General features: G+C 38.8%; 1 protein-coding gene across 1 annotated transcript; it reads left to right on the top strand.

Moving 5' to 3' along the window:
- The first annotated feature begins 6590 nt into the window (after positions 1-6590).
- KLF1 (KLF transcription factor 1) lies at positions 6591-12276 on the top strand. The gene is made up of 4 exons (XM_081951974.1): positions 6591-6703; positions 6857-6965; positions 9456-10326; positions 10649-12276. Exons 2-4 carry the CDS (start codon positions 6879-6881, stop codon positions 10822-10824), a joined length of 1134 nt encoding a protein of 377 aa, XP_081808100.1. The 5' UTR covers positions 6591-6703; positions 6857-6878; the 3' UTR covers positions 10825-12276.
- Positions 12277-17100: the final 4824 nt, after the last annotated feature.

The following is a 17100-nucleotide window of genomic DNA, read 5'->3' as shown; positions in this document are numbered from 1 at the left end:
CCACGACGCAGACGGAGCGGCTAGGAAAAGGAGGGGAGGGAGGGAGGAGGGGAGGGAGTTCCGAAGTGGGGAAGTGCTCGGATTCTACTGATGTGGATCTGCTCCTTGACAGTTTCCCTCATCCCCCTCCCCAGTCTTGTGTATTACTGTTGTATATTTTGCTTGTTTGCCTTATTTAACACACACGTAACACTTTTCAAAAGTTTCAAAAATAGCACCTTTTCTCGCTGAGCATCAATCCTGGTAAGAGCTACGCAGCTTAAAGGAGTGTTTCTTTGCGTAGTTTGGAGGTTCAGAGACCTCCAAACTAAGGGTTTATGTGTGTGCCTTCGAGTCATTATTGACCTTGGCGTCTGCCTGGACTAGTCACTGCAGTTTTCTTGCCAAAACCTTGGACGTTGTTTGCCCTTTCCTGCTTTCTAGGTCATAAAGAAAAGAACGCCCAAAAATCAGGTTGGCTTTGTGCCTCAAACAGAACTACAACTCTGGGTCTCTCGGATTCTAGCCTGGTGCCTTAACTATTACACCAAACTGGGCTGCTTTATCCTTTAATGAGAGACTAGTTTACACCAACACTATTTGTTAAATTTGGAGGATTTCACTAGCTTCACCCAGCCATGACTTTCTCAAGGTTCCCATCATTTCTCAATTTATTTACTCTTCATATATTTACTCTACCATATTCCTTTTGTGCTGTTATAATACTTTTTTGTACTCAGTCCACATTCCTTCTTTTCCCATGTTTTTTGACTCTACAGTGCTTTTTTTAAATCACAAGTTAGATGAGACTCTATCAGCCAGGCAGTGTACTGTAAACAGGGCCTTTAAGTAGCATGAAGTTTCCTTAAATATTCACTCATGACAATAAGAGCAACAAAATGTAATTACTTCTCTACACTTATCATGTCTGAAGATTAGTTGTTCTTCAAGGTGACCTAGTCCCTCTTGGAAAGAAGGGGAGCAGGCACAGTATGAAGAATACTCTCATGCATCTATTTATTAAAATCACTAAAGTCTCCTTTGAACTTCTCTGATTGTGCACTTTTAGTGGAATTGATTGACGCCTGGTAATCTGCGATGTGTTTAAGCCTCTCGGTCTTGAGGAAAAGGACAGGATCCTTAGGGCTGTTACTTTAGTGACTTGTTTGGATCTATGTCCTTTTGGGCTGGTTAGGACATTGTGGGAGACAACACGTAGTTGGGTCTTAAGCAGTAGTGAATTCAGAGGTAGTATCACCTGCATATACATAGGTGGTAGTTTGCCTGTATTTAAGGTGGCTCCTCAAGAAATCATCTTTGGACCTTACAGTATTAGACATCTTTTTTCCTGCTTCCAATTTCTTCTTCTTAGGGAGGATTGATGAGAAACTGGTTGGGATGCAGATTCTGAAGGCCATGGAAGAAAGGATACATTTGGACCCCATTCAGTCAGGGCTCAGACTTGATTATAGTGCTAGAATATAATTGATCACATTTGTTGAGGACAACAAAACATTAGCTTCTTTTACCATATAGTTAAGCATATGGAATTTGCAACCTCAAGTACTGATAATGGCCCTAGTTGTGATTGTTTAAAAAGGGGATTATGCAGATATGTGGAGATGAGGACTCTGAGTTCATTATGTGTTTTCTTTTCTTTCTGGGAGACTCCACAAATCTTAAAAGTTGCCAAATTTGAAAAATCCTGATCTCACCTAATGTTGCATACATCTATTTTGTGACTTCTTTTGATTTAGGACAGTACATCAGCACTCAATTAAAGGAACAAATGTGCTTTAGTTTAAAATGCATATAACTTTTTAAAGGCTGTGATAAGGGACATGAAAATCCACCCAGTGAATTATAGCAAACAATGCAGGATAGCCTCTGTTGAGCTGTCACTTATTTTCATTATAAAGGTTATCTATGCATCAATTTTCATGACTCCCAAACAAGGTAATTAGTGCAATATGACCATGGCTTTGATCCAAAGTATTTGCCATAATAGTTTTTTAGAAAGTCAATGCAGAGCAGGGCACAAGCTATCACAATTACCATGAAATTAAGTCAGTTCTGAAACACTCTGTGGCCAAAGCAGGAAGGACAGAGGGGAGACAGAAAAATTGATCTGTCAAAATATTATTTTACTCAATTTCTTCTGTATAAAAAGAAACTAATTAAAACATGCAGCAGCCTTGGAGAGTCTGGCTCCAGAATGCTTGAATCTTTCTTATCCATGATTGATTCTGAGACACTTCACAGGATAAGTAACTTTTTTTTAGTGCCATTGTAACTTCAAATGCTCACTAAATTAACTGTTGTATTGTAATTTGAGGACTACCTGTATTAGGTAAATTCTAATTCTAACTGAAATAGAAATAGAGAAAGAAGAAAGAAATTGAAGAAAAGAAAAAATTACAATTGTACCTCTGCCCATTTTTCCTTACTGGTTAGAGTGGCCAGCTTTGCCAGTTCAGTTAATTCTGTGATTCAGTATTCCACTGTAGGCATTTCATTGCTTTTCCAACTTTCTACATATAATAATCTTGCTGTTATTGTATACAATGTTAATTACTTGTATTTTTTTCTAATTCCTTGTCATGAAATTCAAATAATCATTCTAATTTCCAGAATTAATATCTGTAATTTTTTTGCATCAAAGTATGAATTTGCACCTTTTTTTTTGCTTTTTCATAAATTCACCATGCATGATAAAAAGTCCCCTCCTCCTTTACACACTTCTAACACTGATTTTATATTGTTTTATACGTTTTAGACAGCTGGTTTCATATAACATCAATACGTTATTTTATTTAAGCTTTCTCTTAAACCATAACACATTGTAAATTTAACACCAGTGCCCCACATTTTTTTCCTGCATCCGTATTTATATTCTAACCAAAATGTGTAACGCATTTTACCAATCTTTAACCTGTTCTTCCCATTTCAAATCTTAGTCACAATTTGTACATTTTAGCTAAGATCATAATTTCTACATCTTTCTATTTCAAATTTATTTTTCCCAAATTTTCTATCCATGTTAAGACTTTTTTGTTTGATTATTAGAAAATCATTGAAAAGAGTGTCCATCTGTTGCTAATTGTTCCTTTGTCTTCATCTTAATTTCTTCTTTATTGGATATTAATATATCTTCAAATGTTAACCATTGCTAACACTTCAGAATAATAGAGTTGGAGGTCTTCTGGTCCAACCACCTAGTCAAGCAGGAGCCTTTATATCATTCTGGGCAAATGGCTGTCCAAATTCTTCTTTAAAAATGTTGGTGTTGGTGCACCACCAACACCTGAAAAAAACTGTTCCGCTGATTAATTGTTGTCACTGTCAGGAAATTTCTTCTTAGTTGTAGGTCAAATCTGTCTTTGGTAAGTTTCCATATGTTACTTCTTGTATTGCTTTCAGGTGCTTTGGAGAATAGGTTTCCACCCTCTTCTTTGTGGCAGCCCCTTAAATATTGGAAAACTGCGATCATGTCACCCCTAGTTCTTCTTTTAGTTAGAGTAGACACACCCAGTTTGCAGAACCATTCTTCGTTTTAATCTCTAGAGCACAGGTGTCAGACTCGATTGTGTCACATGTATCACAATTAATTGTGACTTTTTTGTCTTTGCGGAGCTGGGATGGGTGTGGCCTGCGCGTGACACATCCTACCCAAGGGCTGCCAGTTTGACCGCCCCCAGCTCTAGAGTCTCAATATCTTTTTTTACTATGGTAACTGAAATTGGATGCACTATTCCAACTCTGGTTATGCTAAAGATTATAAGCACATTTCATTCTTTATTTTTCTCTTGGGTAGAAAGCTTTTTGTGCAATGATCATTTTGGGCCAAATCCAGACTTATATTTGATCCATCCTTTTAATGACATATTTTTCAGGTAATGATCTTTAAAATCTAAATTTCTTTCTCACAGTCTGGCAAGTCAACATATCCAAAGAGGGAAAGTATCAATGAATGAAGGCAAATATATGTGTTCCAGGATAATAGTACACTCTGCTAGAGAGACGTTTCCTGAGGATGGGCTCCAGCATGAAAGCTCGGAAGACTAACCTTCTGGTTCCGGTGACTGATCCAGATTGGACCCTGCAAAAGTATCAGGTTATACGTTCACCTTGTATAAAATAAATGCTTCTTCTCTTCATCCCCAATTTGAGCTTTTAATATCATGGCAGACCACATTTTAGCAGCTGCAGCTCTCTTTATTAAAGAACAGCAGTTGGATTCTGCATGTCACCTGTTCACTTATTTTACCCCTTGAAAATAATTTAAGTCACAGAATCCAACCCAAGTGTGCATGTTTGAAGTTAGGAACTTTTCTCCATCCTCATATAATTGCTGTGTTCAGAGTTTACTTACCCTTGCTTAACCATAGTTTACTCAATTCCTGCATGTTTCAGCATTCATACTAAATCATAAATGAATCACATTAGTTTGCTAGTCTAAGCCAGCCCTGCCTTAAGACTTTTATTCCTGTCCATGATTGATTTTCTTTTCAATCCCATTAGCAAGGGCCAATGCAACCCTCTTTTCGAAGTATCTCTCCTCTCAATGGCAAGACAGTGTTAGCCCTCAGTACTGTATCAGAACCGAGCCTGCTGCCAGACCCCTCTGAGACCTCCTGATACAAACCCAAGGCAAGCTGTTAATCTATATTTATGCTTTTCCCCAGATGAAAGTTGTCCACTCTTTCGGTTGTCCTATCCTTGCACAGCAGAATTGCAGTCCAAAATATCAGCTGGAGGCTGGTGTGGCTGAGGGAGGCAAGATGAAGGTCGAGTCCACAGTCTAACTCCTCCACACACTTCTGGAGGACTCCTCAATTTGCTTCTGGCATCATTAGAGTCAGCCTTGTCAGAAGAACTGAGGGCTTCTTTCAAGTGCATGCTTAGTCATGAAGCCATTATCTCTGTTTCCATTCCCCATATGCAAGCATGGATTAGGATCATATATCTTATCCTGAGAATTGCTCTCCATGTACAAGTGAAAAGAAATAAACCCTTTAAAAAGATTTTAACATATGAAAAGTAGTAAAGCACACAGGTACATTCAATGACCCTCATTGCTGGGGAGAGGGGGTAGGCTTTTTATCCAAAAGCTAGTTTTATTAACTATCTAAATGCTGGGCTTTCTTGAAAACTTAATATGGCAGGAGACTTGCAATTTATCTAGAAAAATGACTAAACTTTGGGGCTTCAGAGATAAATAGTGGAAAATAACTCATTAGTCAGCTTCAGGGAAATTGATGTTTTGTGATTATGATATATACCATTGTAGAGATTTTGCAAATAAAACTCCACACCCTTCCCCCATGCCTGTAGTCTTTTTCTGACAGCATGGACAATATGAGCCATTAAGATTCATTTCCCTTATAATCAATGGAGTATGTATTTTTATTTCTTATACATTACTGTTGTTGTTAGTTAGTCATGTCCTACTCATCACAATGCTCTTCCAGGCATTCCTGTCCTCTACCATCCTCTGGAGTCCATTTAAGTTCACGCCTACTGCTTTGGTGACTCCATCCAGCCACCTCATTCTCTGTCCTCCCCTTCTTTTTTTTGCCCCCAGTCTTTCCCAGCATTGGGCTCTTCTCCAGTGAGTCCTTTCTTCTCATTAGGTGGCCAAAGTATTTGAATTTCATCTTCAGGGTCTGGCTTTCTCAAGAGCAGTCACACAATTATCTTCTCTGGGACTGACCATTACTGTATTGCCTTCTATATTGTGAATGTTGCTCCAAGGTTCCCTTTCACTCATGACCTTAGCCTGATGGTATTTTGAGCTAGAGGGTATAGAAAAATTCTTTCAAAGCTCAGTAAGACAGACTACTACAAATTTGCATATGTAAAACTAGTGATTCACTCATTCCCTGTAAGATCTGCAGATAGTTTTCTTAGAGACATTCCAAAGGTCTCGCTTTATTTACCAAGACCTTTTTGTAACTAGAGCCCTTGGAAGTTAGTGAGGCATTCTAGGTGTATATTTTAAAAATTGCATTATGTATTGCACAAAGTTTTAAAGGGCTTTCAGAGGCGATCATATAATCTTTATTGAACTATAATCCAACTAAATTTAGTGCAATTTACTTCTGAGTAGACGCATATGATTGCAAGCTAATCCCCATGGGTTTTAAATTGCAGATTTTGGGTACTAAACAATGTCCCCCTCCCCCCAATAAAATGGCTATGATTTTTTTTTTACTAATAATCTTAAATGCTGAAAGCATCTAGAAAACTGCAAATTATATGCCTTCCTTTAGTTCTTATATTTGTAACATGCATAACAATATAACATATTGTTTGATCTTTTTCTTACTTCAACAGTCCAAATTAGAACTGCTTGGTCCACATTATTCCTTTCAGGGAGTAATTTATTTGTAATAATTCTATTTTCTAAATAAACTAAATACATATAAATAACACACATATAAATGCACACACACACACACATAAATAAATAAATAAACAAAAGATGATCACTGACTGCACAGAATTCATCCTTATCTCTGTTATTTAAAGAAAGTAACTACTGCTGCAAACAAGTTGATTATGATTAATCCTAATCCATCTGCAGCTTGTTCCTTCACTAGCCACACCCCCTTCTTTTGATTGGTTTAGGTAGCTTCATTTAGTTTTCTGTCTTGTTCAAACTGACAAAGGAAGGAAAGAATTAAAGCAAGAAAAATATTGATGGTGACACCTAAGTAGAAAGGTTTGGAAAGGAAGGTGTGATGTTTGGGTGGGGATGATGTTTATGTGAGAGAGTAACAGTAAACTTTTACACCTAAGAAGTGTGTAGCTAGGAGTAAGCAAAGATTTGAGAGGTATGATGCTACCTTATTCATTTTTTTTTCTTTTCTTTCAGGGATATAGCTTTTTAATAAGCCATGGCTTTTGTGGAGGCTGTGTTACCCCCAGCTGGTATCCTGGGGTCATTTAACAATTTCCAGGATATACAATCTGAAAGTTTCCAGGTGAGAAGTAGTAGGAGATACTAGCTGGCTGGCTGGCTGGTGTCCTTTGGTAAGAATTAAAAATGTCTGAAGGGATTGAAGGTGCTAATAAGTATAGGCTCCCAGCTGGACCCAGTCTGTTTCTTACAAAATCAAGATTTCTTTCCAGAACAGATGTGACAAGGTATTGTAAACTTTTGCAGTTTAGGAATTCCTCTAGCCAGATGGTGGAAAGAATAGGAGGCATTATTGGTTTTACTCCGTTATAAAGAAAGTAGTAGAACAGAAAGTTTGGGGCACCAAGTTTTCCTTCTGAAGGGAAGACAGGGTATAATGTCTATATTAAATAGATAAGCAGAAGTTGGTGATTTTGGAGTGCTTGTTTAAGTGCAAAAATGTGTAGAATGTTTGCATTATTTGGGACATATTTCATGTTGATAGTAAATCTGTCTGGGAGAGATAATGTCATTAGTTTTAGGGTGTTTTTCCACTTTAAATTAAGAGATGTGTGTGTGTGTGTTTTTGTGTGCAGACCTGGTAGATAAGACCCATACAACTAGGTAGAGCTAAAGTCTAATCAGTGGGTTGAATCAGTGAATATAATGCTTCTCAGAAGGAACTTTCCTGAAGTCTTCTGGAACTCTTGATATAATCCTGTAATCAATGTGAAAGGAACAAAATGACCTACTCCCATTGCCCGTATTTATTGTTTGTAAGACAAATTTATTCATGATTAAGCTATGTTTTAACTAAATTAAATACTGTGGCCTCACACTAGCTGAACCACAAACTAATTGTAGGAGCTGAATTCACACTTCATGCTAGCTTGCAATTCATGTAGTTTTATTGGTCTTACATTGATTATGCATCAGTTTATTTTTAAAGTCAGTTTCTCCAAGTTTTTTGCTTAGAAAAGGAAACTGCCTAAACTGCAAGGAATTATGACTTGTCCTTTGATGCTTATGGTGGGATTAAGGTTCTAATAGGGAGGAAAAGGGACCTTGTTGCACTAGGAAAGCAGAAGTTAGAAGAAAAAAACAGCTTAAAACTGCCAAATTCCAAGCGGAAGCCATTGTATTACAGTTGTTATACCTTAATTGAAATGCTACATTGTAAAGTGCACGCATATGATTATGTTTTTGTATATTTTTGTATGTTTTTGTATAGTAACCTATTTTTTAAAATGTAGTTTATCCATAAAGAAAAATATTACACAGTTACAAAATAATAGTTGAGTGATAAATATATTTTAGGCACAGTAAAATGTGGCATGTGGTGTGCAGAATTCATCTTCAGGCAGATCTTATTTTTTAAAAAAATAGGAAAACAAGGAATTCAAAAAATAGGATTGGAGTCTGTCCCTCTGACCTGGATAAACCTAAACACATTTCTTGGATTTTTTTCCCCTATAGCATCTTGCACCCTACTCCTGTAATTCTACTTATTAATAGTATCGGTGGGTCTCTGAAGAATTTGATTTGCTTCTTACTGTAAAGGAATTCTAATATCCCTAGAGGAGTTGCAAATTTTCTTTTGGCAGCAAACTAATATTAATACTATTAATATTAATACTAAATATTTATTAATATTAAATACTAATTATGTATGTATGTATATATAATATACCGTACTCTTAAGTTTAAACCTATAGGTTTAAATCTTAAACCTATAGGTTATATACATGCATGTACATATTACTTCATTATATGTAGTATGTAAAGAGTTTTTGTCTGCAAAATAGTTTTATAATCTTGTTGATTAGTTTTTAATACTAAGTTTTCCTAATGTTATCTGCATTTATAGCATAGTGTCTAATGCTTTTAATTTCTCCATTGTAGCATCTCATAATTTCATAAAATGGTGATCAGCGGTCATAAATTTAAAGTGATAATTTACCATACATATTGTAGTTGCAGGTCAGATCTGAATACAAGCAGTGGAGATACTGCATTTATGGTATCACATCCAATTTTGGGAAGAAATAAAATAAATTGCTGCTTCTGTGTTGATTACCCTGCTATAATAATACACAGATGGTAAACAGTTTTATTGTACAGTATTTACTCAATCCTTCTTACAATCATGTGATGCTCTTCAAAGAACTAATGTTAAGTATTCTACTCTTCTAATCTGTAGTTCTTGAAAGTCTAGAGTAGAATAACCATAGGATGCTGTCCAAGCCTGAAAAAGCCTTTTGAGTAGTGAATGTTTCTGTTGCCTGTTTCTAAGGGCCAGTGAGATAACTAGCTTACAGCCTCTTCCCAACTGTAAGGCAGAAACGTATGCAGCCTTGTGATAGTGGGCTTCTTATCTCCACCTTAATGGCAGGCTCCAGCCTGTGCCTGCCCTGGCTTCTGAAGCTCATCCAACACAACTTTTGTGATCTCCTTCTTTCTTTCAATTAGTGAAAAGCACTTATTACAAGTGTCTGCTTGTTTCTCCCCCCAGCTTCTACCTGCATTTCATACCTGGGACACAATTTATTTCATGAGCTATTTACTTGCTTTCTAGTGGTGGAAGACAGAAGACTGCCCTGAAACTCCCTCTCTGGAGTTCTTGGAGGCGAACCAACCTGAGGGGACCCAGCACATCAAGCAGGAGCATGAGGAAGCCTATTGGGATCTTGAATTTCTCCTAAGAAATTTTTCTACCTCTGGGCAAAATGCCAGTCTTTCTCAAGTTGACCAAGTGGACCAGATCTCGACGTCTGCTGTCTGTCAGACAGTGTCAATTGAGGAGGAAGTCAGAGAAAAGCTCCCAGGAATCCTGAAGGTTCCAGAAGTTCCTGGTCCCTCAAGCTCGGAAGCCCAGTTCTTGCTAAAAGAGCACTCTGTGAACTGTACCCCGGTTCTATCTAGTAATTTCCAGGATATAATAGAGCCCAATAAGGATCTAGTATTTTCCAACAATCAGTTGCCACACTTTGCCCAGGGAGATTCTATGGGTCTTGCTGTAGCAGGGCAACAGCCCAGGGAACCCAGGCAAAGATCTCTTGGGCACTATTATCATTTAGCCTGTGAAGCCCATGTACAGCCAAGTCCTGACTTGCTTGGCAAACACGCTTCCTACAATCAGCTTCCACCAGCTGCAGTGGCTTCCCAGCTGCCACACTGCAGTCTGCTGAATGGTTACCATCCTTTCTCCCATAGTCCATATCAAGCCCAAGCTCAAATGTGCCAGGCAGATTCTGTTCTCTATGCTCTGCCACTCCTTGGTTTGAGGAAACCACCTTCACCTATTAGAGAAGCCATAGCCAAGCCAAGGAAGGGACACAAACAATGGCCCCACAAGCGACCTGCTAGTCACATCTGCAGTCATCCCGGTTGTGGGAAGACATATACCAAGAGCTCCCATCTCAAGGCTCATCTTCGCACACATACAGGTAAGAAAGAATGATATAGAGGCTGGGTGCAGCTGAGTGTTGGATCTTGGGGCATTTTATCCTCTGCTCTGGGGCCTTAGAAATTGCTCATCTGTTGAATCTACCTTCTGCTGTGTCTGCTGAATATCTAAGGTTTGGATGTTGCACTATGTGATGCCCCCCCCTTTACCCTGAAGCTTGGGGAGGGAGGGAAATCCTGTAATTTTGGGCTGCTTATTTCCTCAAAAATCTGTGCATAAATGTTAACTGTGTAACTTAAAATAATGGCCCTCCTTGGGTCAAGTAGTAGCACAAGGACATAGTGGTACTATCTGTTTTACAGGAGAGAAACCATATCACTGCACATGGGAAGGATGTGCTTGGAAATTTGCCCGTTCAGATGAGCTGACTCGCCATTATCGTAAACACACTGGACAGCGTCCATTCAAGTGTCACCTCTGTCAGCGTGCTTTCTCCCGTTCGGATCACCTCTCTCTGCATTTGAAGAGACACGTGTGACAAATATAAACATTTTGGACTGCAATGGATGTTCTTACTCACAAGGGAACCTCATCGTGGGATAGTGATTATCCATTGTCTACAAAGAAGGCACACTTGCCTTTGCCCCTGGTAGTATTAGCCAAGAGAATATAATGGAGACTAGCTACCTGGTTGGACTCCCAGACTGAAGGATTTTGGAATTTCAGTTGAGTTATTCTGTTGCTACTAAAAACTCATTTATATGATAACCATAGTTTGAAACCTAAATTGGGCACTTACATGTTTTTTTTTTCTTCCTACTAAATAGCATTCCAGACCACAAAGCTATTGTCATCTATGATATAGAAGAACATTTTGTATTTCATTGTCCTTGCAGTAAAAAGAAATCCATAGTCTAAAACATTCCTGTAGGCATGATCTACTTCGGTTTAATGCCAGAGATATGAGGAAGGAATCTAAGGCAGCAGTGGAGCCAAAGCAATTGGTCTAGTCTGGTGCGTTCTTGGATATATTTTCTGAATAAATGAAATTGGGATAAGGGCTATGGTCTAGAGCTAGCAGTATTACAATGAATGCATTGAAGTTTCCATCATCGTCAGATCCTGGAAATGAGTTTTATCTTTGTCTTCTATTAGGATCAAATGTTGGAGGAGCTGATTTCCATTGGGCTAAAAAAATAAGGGTACAAAGGAGTTCCTTTGTTGTATCTGGCATAGTTTCATAGGTGAAAAATGGGCACATCTGCATGTATCAAATTGTTATTCCTTTTTTATTATGTATTTGTATCTTATCAAAGTGAACAACTATGATGCAAAGGAGAACACAACTAATTTTTAAAGTTGTGTGCTGAAGAGTATAATGCAAATTAGACCAGCTGAAAGGCCCGCACCTGCCACCACTCAATGTCAAATGAGCGTTTATCCTGTTACTTTAATTGTGGGTTCACAATGCTAAGTCAAAATATGAGTTGCATATTTCTGGCATAATTCATGCTACCCAATAGGTGTAACTTCCATGGCTTAGTATATGATGTATAGTTTATTCAATAAACCATGCATAATAAACCATTCTCATTGGTTCAAGGTTGATTCAGACTTCCATCCTTTTGAGGTTGGTAAAATGAGGACCTGGATTGTTGGGGGTAATATGCTGCCACTCTAAACCGCTTGAAAAGGATTGTAAAGTACTGTGAAGCGGTATATAAATCTAAGTGCTATTGCTATTGCCTGTTGTGTTACATGAATCCAGCCAATGTATAATTGCTCCTCCTGTTCAGCTGATATGGTGTGAGAATCAAGAGACATTTGGGAAATTATTATGCAAAATGTCTCAGCTGTTATCTGAATGCTTAGGTGTAAGCTCCAAGATGACTGATAGTCATTTGTAAACCTGACATTTTGAGAAGGAACAAAACTTACTAGCTGTTCTGAACTGCCACAGGTCTACATCAATAAACTCTTATTTTTCGTATGAAGTCTTATTCTTCGTATCAAAAGAAAAACTGTGGTCTTTTTTTTAATAGAAGGAACAGGTTTTCCTATGAGTTTGAAGAAGCAGCTGAGGCAATACTTCAGAGTCACTGGTTTCCTCAATAACAATCATCATCAAAGATTACTTTTGGACACTTCCAAATACTGGCTCCTCTTGCCTCTCTTACCCTCCACAATGGTTATGAGCATTAATATTCTTACTCCTGGGAAGACCAAGAAGGGATGATGCCCCTGGTCAGTGAGATAGGAGCGCAGACATTTTAACAAACACACTGCGACTTCTTTTCACTCTGGATTTGTTTTTGCAATGGGAGAATGCAGGATACTATAAGGGGGCTCAACTAATCTATATCTTCCCTCCTAAAGAGAGATCTGGTGGTGTCAACACAAATGGGGGCCCGGGTTTTGAGGTGGGGTGAGGATAAATTCCCGGAGTTCCTTGGCATGTCATTGGGGTTCACTTCAATGTGAAATTGCTTATCCCACAGTTCAGGAAGAAATGCCACAAAGTTGTTGTTGCTGCTGCCGCCGTTCCAGATGTCCCTCCAAGATAATAGGTGAAAAAGCCTAATGGATTTTGCCTGCCTTAAGAGTGCTGGGCTAAAAGGGGAATGTTCACTGAAGCAATGAAAATGATTTAAAACTTGTGGTCTGCTGGATGTGAAATGGAGGAAATGTCCCCGGGGGCCAATGAAAATTCTATGGCCAGGATGGATTGGTTCTGGGATTAGGACATGTGAGAAACTAGCCCTACGTTTGATATGCATTGGAGGGTAGAATGATAATGGTTGGCAGTTGGTTGCCAAGCAACATATTCCTATGTGATGGCAACTGGCCTAGGTAGAAGGTATATTTGATTGGCTGGCTTGATGGTCACTAACGGATGTCCTGATGAATCTGTCCCTGAATGGCAGGTACCAGGTAAAGGCCTCAGTTTCACGACACACACACAAACATGAAAGTCGGCCATACAAAAATATGACATCTATCTGGCCAATTCTTCCAGACTGCTTTTGTTATTTTTGTAATGTGTTTGTGTGCATTGGATCACATGCACAGCAATTTTGGGGTATCCCCTAATGGAGTGGTTCAATATTTCTAAATGCTTGAATAGCTTGTTCTTTTCTTTTCCAGGGTCTCCAATCCATACTTGCAAATGTATTGATTTTCTCTTAAGAAAGAAATTGCCCAACTAAGGCATTGTGAAACATGAATATGGCACTGAGTCGAAGCAGCAAACTCAAGCAAAGAAGTCCTGGGTGTGTTTTAACAATTCTTCTTTGCAGCCTGATTGTGAGAAAGAGCTAGTTGTGAATATGGGATCTGGTCAGGCCATGGGAAAGGCGTTACAGAAAACAGATATCTTTAGCATACTGAACAGGGAGCAGTGCGGCTGAAACTATTTACACTTGTCTCTTCCCTGTACAGGAATAGCAATACCATTGCCAACAATGGAACCATTTGGGGCTTTTCATACAGGTTGAAGAAACAAATTCAGCTTTTAGAAAGTACAATGGTTATAAAAAGAACATACCTCTATTAAAACGCAAGTCTTTTGAGCTGTAAAAGTCAAGATAAATCACTTCAGAATTTTTTCCTCTTTAACATACTGCAAGCAGTACAATGGAACTATATGGGGCTAGTAGAAGGTAGAAGGGTCCCAGGTAGAAGGGTCCAGGTTTTGTATAACGGTTACCATTTTAGAATGGGATCAGAGAGATCCAGGTTCAGGCTCGGGTTCCCGTTCAACCATGAAGTTGCTGACCAAATGAGCCAACATTACCTTTCAACTCACTTTACTGAGGACAAAATGGGAGATGTTCCATGTATACTGCCTACAACTCCTGGACAAATTACACTAAAACAATCTCTTTGTTTCCACATATACTCCCTGTTTAGCCAAAGATGCTTTTCTCCCGCTACACATCATATTAGAAATATGGGGAAGGAGACTTGGTTCACATTATTCACTTTTGATTTGGATCACCCCACCCTCTCTTGTCTTTTGCTTTTATAAAGAATAGCAATAGCATTTAGATATCACCTCATAGTGAGGTCATTTAAGCCCTTTACAAAGTCAGCATATTGCCCCAACAATCTGGGCCTCATTTTACATTTTACTCAGAAGGATGGAAGGCTGAGTCAACCTTGAGCCAGTCAGTATCAAACTCCTGGCTGTGGGCAGAGTTAGTTTGCAATAATGCCTTCTAAACTCTGCACCACCAGGGCTCTTGAAGAAAATGTTAAATACGCATGGGCAAAATATGTTGGCTTCATCTTCACACAATTTTTAAAACCTCTGTAATTGAGTGAATATGGTCAGTTTTAATTATAATCAGCTGTTTCCCTGAATGAGCAGACAGTATGTATTTAACAACTTACAGACAAATGCTTAGATAAACAGAATCTAGAAATTTTTAGCCAACAGCAAAGATTGGCGCTAAGTTTAAGTGAGTATGAGAAGGAACATTCTCCTAGTGTATAAGAAAGGAAGAGACAAATTCAGCTTTAAGGAAGTACAGTGGATATAAAAAGAACATACCTCTATTAAAATGCAAGGTTTTTGAGATGTAAAAATCAAACTAAGATAAATCACTTCAGATTTTTTCCTCCTTTAACATATACTGTAAACTGTGCAAAGGAGGAAAATAAAAATCTTACAATAATGTTGCATAAGTGTGCACATCCTGTTATAAATAGGAATGTGAATTAATCACATTCAAACTGATGTTAAATAGTAATGCACACCTGCCATCAATTAAAATGACTGATCAAGCTGTATAAAGTTCAGCTGTTGTAGAATTTTTCTGATAGTTGCTCAGTTGCCTCTTACAGCAAAAGCCATGGTCTGCTGAGAGCTTACAAAGCATCAAAGGGATCTAATTGCTGGAAGGCATCAGTCAGGAGAAAGGTACACAGAATTTCCAGGGCATTTGGGGTGAGGGGTGGGGAATGAAAAAAAAATTACAATAATGCAAACTTAAAAGTAGTACTTTATGAAAGCATCCAGTCTTTTGCAGTAGGAGCCTAAAGGCATGGCTCATCTTGCCTTGGGACATGTTGCAAAAGTGCTCCAAATATGTCAGTTTGGGAGGGCATCTTCTGTGCACAGCCCTCTTCAGGTCACCCCATAGATTTTCAATTGGATTCAGGTCTGGGCTTTAGCTGGGCCATTCCAAAAATTTGATCTTCTGGTGAAGCCATTCTTTTGTTGATTTGGAGGCATGCTTTGGTTCATGGTCATCTTGAAAGAAGAAATATTTCATTTTCAAAATTTTCACAGAGGTCTGAATGTTTTGTGCCAAAATTGGCTGATATTTGGAGCTCTTCAATTCCTTTTACGTTGACTAAACCCCCAAGTTCCCACTGAAGAAAAGTAGCCCCAAAGCATAATGGCTGCCACCATGCTTCCCTGTGAGTACGGTGTACTTTTGGTGATGCTCCCTGTTGCACCAAACATACTTATTGGGATTATGGTCAGAAAGTTCAGCCTTGGTCTCATCAGACCATAACACATTTTCCCACATGCTTTTGTCAGACCTGATGTAGATTTTGCAAAATGTAGCCAGGCTTGGATATTTGGTTTTTTTTTTTTTTTTGTAAGAAAAGGTTTTTTATCTTGTCACCTACTCCATAGCTCAGACATATGAAAAATATGGGAGATTGTTGTCCCATGTAGCATGTAGCCAGTACTTGCCAAACATTCTTACAGCTCCTTTAATATTGCTGGAGGCCTCTTGGCAGAAATTCTTGTTTTCTTCTGTTTTTTATTAATTTTGTTGGAAATATAGTTCTCGCTTTTCACACTTAGCAGTTGCACAGGAAGTATCACTTCTGCAACCTTTCAGATTTACAAGAATGCCCCACATTCACTCCTCATCAACTTTCTCCCCTGCAAACTCAGGAACTTTGAAGATGAGAATGCTTGGCTACAGGAATGGATCCATGAAGAACTTGCTCACGGTGAAGTCTGGCAGAAGGACTATGAGGCACTGTTAAGACATCAGACCCAGCTCTATACCTTGCTACAGACCAAGAGGCGAGAGGCTGTCATGGGGATTTCCCCCAATTTTTCCTGGCAATTGCTGATCTCTCAAAAAACTGGAGAAAAAATGGGCACCCTTGAAAATTATTCATAATTCAGCTTGCCATTTTTCTGTTTAGTCAAAGATCAGGAAACCTTTGCTCAATAAAGAGAAAAGTAAGGTTTTACATTTAGGCAAGAAAAATAGATTAGGTGAAACATGGCTCAATAGCAGTAACTGTGAGAGGGACCTTGGAGCCCTAGTGGACAATCACTTAAATATGAGCCAACAGTGTGTAGCAGCAGTCAAAAAACCAATGCAATCCTAAATTGTATTAACAGGAGTCAAGATCATATGAAGTACCGTATTTATCGGCGTATAACACGCACAGGCATATAACACGCACCTTCATTTTAAGAGGGAAATTTCAGGAAAAAAATTTAAATTTCAAATAAAGAACTTTGAAGCATCTTTTCCCTGAAGAATCGTGTTTAGTACATTCAGATGCTTTCTTTCCTCTTTCCCTCTTACTTGTCTATCCTTCCTTCCACCCTCCCTTCCTCCTTCCCTTCCTTCCTGCCTCCCTTCCAGTTCCCTCCTTCCTCTTTCTTCCTGCCTGCCTCCCTTCCAGTTCCCTCCTTCCTCTTTCCTCCTGCCTGCCTGCCTTCTTTCCCTCCTGCTTATCTATGCTTCCTTCCTTCCTTGCACCTCCCTCCCTTCTGCCTGCCTGCCTTCTTTCCTCTTTCCCCATCCTCCTATCCTTCCTTTCTCCCTCCCTC

The sequence above is a fragment of the Natrix helvetica genome (genome assembly GCF_964273705.1).
Source record: "Natrix helvetica genome assembly, chromosome: 1".
Classification (NCBI taxonomy): Eukaryota; Metazoa; Chordata; class Lepidosauria; order Squamata; family Natricidae; genus Natrix; species Natrix helvetica.
This window is presented reverse-complemented; position numbering and strand designations above follow the sequence as displayed.

What these genes read in the sequence shown, in the direction of transcription:
- KLF1 (XM_081951974.1), top strand. Translation starts at nt 6,879, where the DNA reads ATGGCTTTTGTGGAGGCTGTGTTACCCCCAGCTGGTATCCTGGGGTCA. An exon ending in TACAATCTGAAAGTTTCCAG is followed by an intron (nt 6,966 to 9,455) that starts GTGAGAAGTAGT and finishes CTTGCTTTCTAG; the next exon opens with TGGTGGAAGACAGAAGACTG. An exon ending in TCATCTTCGCACACATACAG is followed by an intron (nt 10,327 to 10,648) that starts GTAAGAAAGAAT and finishes TCTGTTTTACAG; the next exon opens with GAGAGAAACCATATCACTGC.